Genomic DNA, 10,377 nt, shown 5'->3' with positions numbered 1-10,377 from the left:
TTATTACTCACTTAACAAACACTCCAAGTAGGTTCCCAGTTTTTTTTTTTTTTTTTTTCTTTTATACTAATTGTTATTAATTATTAATATTTAATTAACTAACATTCAACAATATTAGTTTAGAAAACAAACATGAAAAATACTTAATAAAGAAGGATTCAATTAAATGCAAAAGATATTCAATATTTATTTTTAAGTAGTTAAAAATATTCATTTAATAAATAGTATAAATTTATAAAATATCTCTTAAATCTTTGTTTAACTGGAAATGTCTCTTAGATCCTTATAATCTTTTTTTTATGTCAAATTTTTACAATAAACGGTTAACTTTATTGAAAAATAGAATAGTCAATGGTTCTATTATTACGTCATTAAGAAAAAAGATAGTGGTAAAGTTAATAACGCGTGGGCTTGTTCTTCGATTTGCGCCTATAAATAAACCTCAAAGGCACAGCCCAGGGTTTTCAAGCCCTAAGCCTCCAGCGCCGGAGGAGCAGAAAGAAAACAAACTTCCAGAGTTCCTTCCTCAGTTCTCTCTCTTTCTAGAATCTTCCAATTCCAACCTTATTTTTTCTTCAATAACACCATTAACTTACTGAGTAGCGAGAACGAGTCATGGAATCCAAACCCGGTCAAACTATCAAGCTCCTCTGCAGCTACGGCGGCAAGATTCTCCCTCGCGCCACCGACGGCGAACTCCGTTACGCTGGCGGCCACACCAGAGTCCTCACTGTCGCCCGTTCCATTTCCTTTTCAGGTTCGTTCCGTTTTCCTCAGCCTGCGTTTCACTCTCGTCGCGTTTTTCACTTCCTTTGTTTCGTTGAATCGATTTTGTTTTTTGAGTTTAACGTTTCGTTGCGTCGTTGTGCAGAATTGATGGTGAAGCTAAGCGAGTTCTGTGGTTCGTCTGTGATCTTGCGGTGTCAATTGCCCAAGGGAGACTTGGAGACCTTGATCTCCATCACCAACGACGAAGATCTCGCTAGCATAATCGAAGAATACGACCGTGCCTCGTTGAAATTGGCGCATCCGTTGAAGATCAAAGCCGTTCTATCGCCGCCGAAATCGTCGAAGAAGACTCCGTCTGCTCCGTCGTCGGCGTCGTCCAGCGCCAGTCACTCTCCGTCCAGATCGCCGCACACCTCCACAGATTCGTTGCCGTACGCGGCGTACCACCGCATCGGCCGCCACAACCGGCCGCCTCCGGCGAAAGCTTCTTGCTACACGCAGTTCGATGGAAGCCCTAGGTTTCTGTACCGTGGACCTCACTGCAATTATTACTGCCACTGAGGCGAACGAACGAACGAACGAACCGATTTATTCACAGTAAATACAGTTGCAAGAGAATCGCTATTACCAAGTTTGATTCCATACATACGATGATGATGACGACGAAAAATATCAAAGGACCAAAATAGTAGAGAAATGAGTGGACTGTTAAATACAATTAATTAATTTTTTTTTAATTTTGATAAAATTTTAGAAATGGATGAGTTGAGGTTCTAATTTTTTAATCTGATCCTGAGTTTATTTTTTGGACATAATAATTGCTACTTGGGACTCTTGATTTCAAGAATTAGGGTTCTGTTAACTGCGGTTTAAAACGACAGACTACTATCGCCGTTTGACACATGAGACCACAATTTCTGTGATGTGTTATATATTGTTGCTTTTGGTGGTATTTTTTTTCGTGTTAATTGTGGCCACATGCGTTATTTTTCCGTAAGACTTCGATTATATTAAGCGGGTACGTATGTTTCTTCTTTGACATTTTTTTATTTAAAAAATGAATGAGATTATTCTTGTTGATTTGTATTACATTGTATATGTTATTAATTTTTCAATTTGCAGGTCAATAAAAGGGGACAATACATGGTACCGTGAACAGCGGGGAATTGAGGAAGAGGACAAAACCATTGAACCTTCTTGAAATTGGGGTTGCAGGCTAGTTGAATTGAGAAAATTGAATGTATTAGGAAAGAGACACGGCATGAATTTTTTTGTTGATTAAATGTGGAGGCCAGCAAAGAGAACGAAATGCCATCATTGAGAACTTAAAATGGAACCAAATATAATATTTTGGTATACTTATCCTAAGAAAGAGGTCCAATAATAAATAGAATAAAAAAATAATGGATGGTATAAAAACTCCAATAATGATATTGAGGAGCAAAACCGAAAGATGGCTTTGGTGGAGCAAGTCGACAAGTTGGTTGCTTGAAAATGACATCATTGAGGCATATTTCTGGTAGACTTTTGATGGGTTCAACAGCTCAACTTTATCTGATCATATTGGATGCGGTCGAGGAATAAATAGAAAAAATCCAGGCAAGTTTGAAAAAAGAATTTGCCCCCACCATTGGAATGCAGCAGAAGATCCTAATTTAGCATGAAAATATACATACATGATACATGGAGAAAAAGAAAAGGCCAAGGCCCAAAATCAATGAAGTTAAATTTGAACATCAAAAAATAACTTTTTAACCTAAAATAATGCAAATTATTCACGGAAAAATTTAATTGATTTAGCCAATAACTTTTAGTGAAATATTTCTTTTTAATTATATTTTTTATTTACAAGATTTAAATTTAAATCTTACTTGAGAAATTTAATCGAGTATAAACATACCATCATATAGGTATATTTTACTAACATATAAATTAATTACGCAATCAAACAATTTAAATCAACATTAATTTATTCTGGATATTTACTGAATATTATATATTATATATTTATTTATATATATATATATATTTTTTTTTTAAATTCATCACAATTTATTTTAATATTGTAAACAAATATAAAAGGACAATTAATTGAAACCATAATTAATTGATTTATTAACTATATTTAATTTCAAATTTTATTTAATAAAAGACATACGATCCTAATTATTCGCACGCATGTTTTTTAGGTTTATCATTCTACTTGTGATTTTTTCTCCTTTTTTATTTTTCAGTTCCAACAAAAAATTATCTATAAAAATTTGACAGAGTTAAGAAAATTACCATGCGTATATATTTGGTTTAATTAAATTGTTAAATCGTATAAGAACTTCTATTTTATATAATACCTTAATTAATTTATTGTTTTTTGGATTCTTTATAATTAATTATTATGTGACAAAATAATAAATAAATATTTATTAATTGTGATATATTTGAAACATTTAAAATATGCAATTAAAATATAAAAAACATGTGTGCAAACCATAATAAATATATTTAATTGACAAGGCACGAAATTATATTGTATTTAAATAATTTTACTCAATTTTTTTATCCAAAATGCATGCAAAGGATTTTTTTATAACTAAATTAACTTTTTAAAAAGAGAGTAAAAAATAAAAAATAAACTGTAAGATATCAGTAAAGTAAAGAAAATCTAAGATAAGACTCCAGGTAATAATCTTTTTTTGAAATACGTGCATATATATATTTACAAATCTACCAACATATATTTATTTATTATAAAAAAACTACTCCTATAAACTATAAAATGTGAATTTAATATCATTGCACATATAACTAAACTAATTGATTGATATAAAAGTACAAGAACCTTAATTATGTTTGAACGAGAATATAGGAAATAAAAACATATTTTCTCCATTTAAAATTGATTTATTTTTCATTAAAATATGTAAACATGAATATTTTAAATAAGACACAATCTGTTAAAAATTATAATATTATTTAGTATCCCGCATTACATCCAATAGGATGGTTTCCAATATTGACTTGATCATGAATTTTAGTAAATATTAACTTGTTAAGTCGGTCATAAGTGGAAGTTAGGAGAGGCTTGTGGAGTCGAATGGATATCATATATTTATCTTGAGGCTATTGTTTTTTCAGGGTGGGGATATCATTTGTGCGGAGGTGATTTTTTAGAGTTGCATGTAAAAGGGAATGCTCTCAACTCAATCTTTGAGAAGAACAACGTACTATTTAAGGAACTCTAAATTGCTTGATGTGGAAGTTTACAAAATGCGTGTCCATATTAGTGTTCAGAATTCTCATACAGACTAATGACACGTGTTTTGGCACACACAATATGAACGGAGTCATGACTCATTTAGTCAAAATTGGCGGAAATGGAATTCATTTTTAGTTTACAATTTAATAATTTTCAAAATGCCGAGTCAATTGAGAGTGTTTGATGGTTAGCTAATTTTGTGGGAGGATTTATAATTGTAAACAATATGCTTGAAATTAATTTTCAAAAGAAAGTAAAAGAAAAGAAAATAATGTAGAATGTGAGACAATTTTTAGGTTATTAAGTAGAAGAAAAAATAAAAGAGAAAAAGGTAAAAGTTGAGTTTTCTCTTATTTGATTGTGTAGAAAATAAAAAGAAAAATGAAGTATGTATATATGTATATATTATAAAATGATGTCAATATCCTAAATAAAAAATGTATAAAAATAAGGATAATTTGATATTTTGATTTATAAGATTAGCTTTATTTCCCTCCAAAATAGAAAGATTAAAAAAAATACTAGGTCCCACATGCCTTTATATGCTTTCCTCTTGTCTGTGATAACACCAAACCAAATGGGGGAAGGAGCTGATATTGCATGTTTTTCCTTCCTTCCCTACCTGTTCCCACTATGTTTTTTCATCCCAAATGATGCGTAAAGAACTGCATTCGACATTAGCAACCCCGACAAACTAGCATAGAATGCCCAGTTTTCTACAAAGGTTGTAACCTCTCACAGATATAGCTCCTGTTACACAAATAATTCTCAATAGTGTAGAGACATGAAGATGGAATGAGTGTGCAAACTTATTCATCTACGCAGTGTGACACTAAAGCCTTTTAAAAGTTCTAAACAAATGTTTCTATAGATATATACTATTGAAAATAAGTGAAATCATGTAATTTGGCACAAAAACCTTTTGAGATACTCTAAAAACACAACTTGTTAGCATGAGAGATAAGACTGAAGGGAAGTGGCTACTCGTGGAATCGTGGGGATGCAGTTTGCAGCCAAGCCATGTCCCTAAAACTGCAATACAATATGCACACAAGCTTACTGTGGCTAGCCAAGTATTTGTCGGGTTGGAGATAACCCTGTTAGAAGGGGTATCCTTGTTCTGTGACCAAGCAACTCTCGTAGTCTGGCCGAATCTTAGTTTTGTCGTCAAATGATTTGTAATACATACACGAAGTTGCTCATGAAATTAAGATGGATATAAAACAGGATCAAGTGGAAGCTGACAAGGAAAAATTTAACAAGGCAAGGAAGGGATCATCAGTGCAGTTGAATTAGCAAGTTTGGACTACCAAGCACTGCTACTTGAGTCACTTTTCCTCCAAAGAAAGGCAAAGTGCCCAGTACTTTTCTTGTCTTCGTTTCAACTCTTCAACCGGTTGAAGTTTTAACCACTCACTTCTTCATTTACATAGGCCAAAATGAAGTAAAATCTCAGAAATGGGGAAGGGGCGAACAATTAAGTTTTTATGTTCCTGCTCTATCTCATCTTAATTTAACTCATGCTAGTCTTGAAGCATTGGTTATGCCACTTAAAGGTTGTAAATATTTTATTAAGTATAATAAAAGAGCAGATACAATACAAAGGTTGATATGAATGACAAGTCAATACTCAATAGTAGGTCCAAAATATGAATAGAAGAAAAACTCAATACAAAGATTTCACCTAGCAGTCCAAAAGTATAGTAACAGTTTCTTGTTGATGTGCAGCAACCTCAACTAGTTTCTTGCTCAAATTCTTCACCCTCAGATTCCTCTGCATTGTCAGCATCATCGTCATCTGCCTCATTGTCAAAGTCTTCCTTATCATTTTCATTAGTGGTTTTCCCTATCACAATCAGGTTGCTGTTCATCTTCCTGATCTCGTTGCACTGCAATGATTCATGCCAACGTTGACAGGGATGAGTACGAGGCAAGGAATAATATGAAAGTTCGATTAAAAGAGCACTGAGCTGCACTTTGTAGACTATAATCGTCTTAACTGAACACTACCTTATGTCTTGGATAATCCAAGCATTTTCTTAATACTATGAACTATGAAGTATATGTGAATGACTAGACTACTTTACATATCTGACTACTAGTTCAAAATCATCAGAGCCATGCAGCTAAGTTCAAGCAAACAGCTAGATGCTAATGTGGCAAAATGGCAGCTTTCCTTTGAGGAGATTTTGTTTGATTTGTGTGTGTAAATTTACAGCATGTTTGGAATAGCATTTTCACACGGCATCCATTACAAAAATCACTTCCACAGGCCTCAATGATTCAGAGGCTACTTGTTATTGCTTCAAATGAATGTAGAGAGAGAATGACAATCCACACTGCAAAATTCATTCCAAACATGCACTAAGTATTCACCAAGGATATCCCCTAGCTTGAAGTCCTTGATTAATTCCTTTAAGACATAGAGATCATTAAAGTAGACTTTGCCTCTCTCCACCATGCTTTTTTCATATACACAACTAAGAATCAAACTGTGGTCAGGACAACATGCCTAAGGGATCCAACATTTCAACTATCTCTGTGCTAAACTTTGTTGGTAGATTTTATTCTTATATGATGACCGGACTTTGATTTCCTCAAAGGTATGGAATTTTAGGAGAGAGATGCTAACAACATAAATTTGTGCACATAGAAAAAAGAAAAGGAAATATTCAGATATGTGTGTTTAGCTTAGCATATTTGCAGAAAATCATGTGCAATATTTCTCATTTGTGAATTCCCAGTTAAGACCATTCACACTCTAATGTTCATATCATTGTTCATCATCTTCAAATTGTCTGACAGAAATTCATGGAAGGCAAAATTGAAATGTTTAACCATCATATCACCGAATCCCTAAATGCTTCTGTACATTCCAAATTACCAAACATTTGATACATTACAAACCTAATCAAATAAATGCCTGCAACAAAGGGTAGAAAAAGGAACAGGCTTTAATTTAATTCAATTTGCAAAATCAAAATAAGCTATAATAGACAGAATATGACCTAAACGACAACGTTTAAAACGAATAATTGTGCGTCAGAATGTAATGAGCAAAGCTAACAAAAGAAGAAAGGGTGGAGCGAAGAGGAGAGCACTTTTTCTTCGAAATCGGACTCTTCCATGGCGAGAAGGAGTTCTTCGTTTTGGGGCTGAGGCCACTGAGAGGGTAGCAGAAACGACGTCGGAATAGTCCTCGTCGACAATGGGTACTGAGTCATATACGCCGGGAACTGTAACATCTTTTCTTTCCTTTGTTTTCTTGTTTCTTTGCCTTTTATTTTTTTCTCAGACAGACACTCACCTCACGCTCCTCCACTCCAACTTAGTACAGCTCTGGTAGCTCTGCTTGTTTAATTTAGTCCACTTTATTCATTTATGAATAAGTAATATACACTTTTTTGTATAAAAAAATGAAGATATATTGTTTTTCCTGATGGGGTTACTTTTCCTTAAGAGATACAAATTATTATCGGTTCCACGTATATCAAGTATTATTGATATCAAAAAATAATAATATACACATCTTTTGCCTATTTTATGGGACTAATAATATGCACATTAAGAGGATGTATTAAATTAAGATCTGAAATAATTTTAAAAAAAAATTAATAAAAAATTTTGTGATATTTAATTAGAATTTTTAAATGATATAATCATGTGTTATTTAATTAAGACTTTTAGAATTTTTAAAAAAATGTAACAAAATTTGATGTATTCAATTATGATTTTTTATAACTTAAAAAATGTTTTTTGATATTAAAAAAAAATTGATGGATTGTTTGGTAAGATTGATTGAATGGATTTCGTATGAGTTTTTATTATAAAACACCTATCAAACATTCTAACTCAAATTTTTGGGATTATGTTGGACTTTTTTTTTCCTATTGGTTATTATATTTTCTTTTCTCCTATCACACAAATTCTTTTATCTTTTCAATATCCAACACAAAAATGAGATTTGCTCAGATCAAGGAGGTACTGGGCCAAAAAATAATATTCTTTAAAATGTGTGTCATATATATTTCTCTTATTTTTTTGGAACAAAAAAATGTTAAATATACATCTCTTCTATGCACTTTTTTGTTTGTTTTTTAAATTAAATTAAATTAATGTTTGTCATATTTTTCTTATACTAACTATGCTCATCACTTGTTCAATATAATTTATCATGATGATCATTCTTAATTTTGTCCTCCCCATAATTAGTGACCCTTCTCCAAATTTTTCACCCTCATCACTTCTCTAGTATATGTTTATCATTGCACCTCATTTAAACATGTCATTGAATTTATCATGAAATAATTATAGTAATTAAAAAAAATAAAAACCAAATGTATAATTCTAAATCTATTGTTCAAATCCAAAAACAATAATGAGAAAATGTTATTACAACAAATGTTAGTATAAAAAGATCTAAAGTTAGAATCAAAACATTAAAAAATTATATTAGTTTTACTTTTTTATCCAAACATCATTATTTCATATTACTTTTTTACTCTTGTAATTTTGAATGTATTTAAAAGTTGCAAAGTCTTTTCAAATCCTTTAAATTCTTATCACATAAATTTATTTAAAAACAAACTATTATAAAAGTCTTCTAAAAAAATCTGATAAGTCATAAAGTTCTTATATAATTTTTAAAATTCACAAGACTTTTTTATGTTAAAATAGTCTTTTAAAATCCTAGTCTAATACACCACTAACATTATAAATTTTGTTACATTAGTATATGATTATAAATGATCATAAATTAATTATTTTAAAAATTATATTAAGGGTAAATAATCACTTTTGTCCCTCAATGTGTAATTTACTGATAAATGAGTCCCTGAAAGATGAAAATATAAAATTTAGTCCCTGAAAGTGTAAAAAATGTGAGTATTCGACCGTTAACTTCCATCTATCACCGTTGATAAAATAGCCTACGTGGCACAGAGAGACAAATTTGTCATTGAAATGATTGTCAACATGACCATCTCTAATTGACAACATAGAGACACATTTTTCATAATGTTTTTTTTTTTTACTTTTCATCTTCTCACTTCGCTGACAAAATGCATTTCTAAAAGATGAAAATGTAAAATTTAGTCTCCGAAAGTATAAAAAGTACGACAAATACATCCGAACGTTAATAATAGATTGTGACTAATTATTATAATTTTGAAAAATTTATAATGACTGCGACAAAATTTCAGGAGAGCTATATCACACTGGTCAATGCCTGTTTTTGTTATATAATTTTTATGCTCCATTAAATGTCGAGGCATGCATAAAATATTTAATGTAAGTGAATTTTTATTGCCTTAGCGAATTCTTCTTACTTTTCTTCAACTACAAAAAAATCAATCCATTGGTTGTTAACTATTGAATAAATGCTATCAACATAGAAAAAAAAAGAATTTTTTTTACTATAAAACGATAAGAAAATAATTGTTTCTGTTTAATCAAACACTATTTATTTAATTTTTTTTATAAATTTTTCCTAATAAAATACGAATGTCTATTAGTATATGCAATGACATCAAATTACAAATTATAATAAAAGTTTGTTAATTTTTAATTTTTTAAAATCATACACAATTATTTTTTATTGACTGATTATTTAAAAAATCACAACCTTAAAAAAATCATTCCAAAGAAGGTGAATGTTTTTTACAAATTAAAAGTATAATTACAATTACAATTTTCTCTAAAAATTAGACCTAATTTAACTATAATGCTTTACAATAAACATTTTTTTACTTGAACCTTTCATCAAACATGAAAGTGTAAAAAAATTATTTATAATTTATAAAATGAGTATTCTCTTTTTTTCTAGACTCAATTTAATTTACGAGTTTGTTAAAAAAAATTTGTCACAATCATTATAATTTTTTTCAAATTATAATAAGTAGTCACAATCTACTATTAACGTTTGAATATATTTGTTGCACTTTTTACACTTTTGGAGACGCATTTGTCAGTGGAGTAGGAAGATGAAAAGTCAAAAAAATATTATATGACAAATATGCCCCTATATTGACAATTAGAAATGATCACGTTGACAATCATTTTAGTGACAAATTTATCCTTCTGTGTTATGTATGCTATTTTATTAACAGTGATAGATACCCTTATATTAAACATAATTTCCTTAAATTAATGATGTATGACTCTAAAATTCTTTATTGATATATTTTTAAATATATATCTACTTTAGGCTTTGGTTTAGTTATTTAATTTTTAGTATAATGATCATACATCCTAATGCTTGAGAAAATGTAACCAGTCGAACATTCTTAATACCTACACTAATTATGTGTTTGGTTCTGCATTTTATTTATCTGGAGTCACGTCAGATTTAACGCTATTAAGAGTAATTTTCAGGGTTTTTTTTTTCAATTAGATCT

At 30.4% G+C, this 10,377-nt stretch overlaps 2 protein-coding genes across 2 annotated transcripts; one reads left to right on the top strand and one right to left on the bottom strand.

Moving 5' to 3' along the window:
• The first annotated feature begins 447 nt into the window (after nt 1-447).
• Nucleotides 448-1,768, top strand: LOC114416413. Its single transcript, XM_028381275.1, has 2 exons — nt 448-757; nt 872-1,768. The coding sequence occupies exons 1-2, from the start codon at nt 616-618 to the stop codon at nt 1,288-1,290; spliced, it is 561 nt and encodes a 186-aa protein (XP_028237076.1). The 5' UTR covers nt 448-615; the 3' UTR covers nt 1,291-1,768.
• Nucleotides 1,769-5,523: 3,755 nt separating this feature from the next.
• On the bottom strand, nt 5,524-7,346 carry LOC114416412. The gene is made up of 2 exons (XM_028381274.1): nt 7,084-7,346; nt 5,524-5,871 (listed from the first exon to the last, which is right to left on the bottom strand). The coding sequence occupies exons 1-2, from the start codon at nt 7,225-7,227 to the stop codon at nt 5,716-5,718; spliced, it is 300 nt and encodes a 99-aa protein (XP_028237075.1). The 5' UTR covers nt 7,228-7,346; the 3' UTR covers nt 5,524-5,715.
• Between the last annotated feature and the right edge of the window lie 3,031 nt (nt 7,347-10,377).

The sequence above is a fragment of the Glycine soja genome, chromosome 6 (genome assembly GCF_004193775.1).
Source record: "Glycine soja cultivar W05 chromosome 6, ASM419377v2, whole genome shotgun sequence".
Classification (NCBI taxonomy): Eukaryota; Viridiplantae; Streptophyta; class Magnoliopsida; order Fabales; family Fabaceae; genus Glycine; species Glycine soja.
The sequence above is the reverse complement of the archived record's forward strand: the minus strand, read 5'-3'. Positions and strand labels throughout refer to the sequence as shown.

Coding starts and splice junctions, on each gene's coding strand:
- LOC114416413 (XM_028381275.1), top strand. CDS start 616: ATGGAATCCAAACCCGGTCAAACTATCAAGCTCCTCTGCAGCTACGGC. Junction 758..871: donor CCGTTCCATTTCCTTTTCAG/GTTCGTTCCGTT, acceptor GTCGTTGTGCAG/AATTGATGGTGAAGCTAAGC.
- LOC114416412 (XM_028381274.1), bottom strand. CDS start 7,227: ATGTTACAGTTCCCGGCGTATATGACTCAGTACCCATTGTCGACGAGG. Junction 5,872..7,083: donor AGTCCGATTTCGAAGAAAAA/GTGCTCTCCTCT, acceptor GAATCATTGCAG/TGCAACGAGATCAGGAAGAT.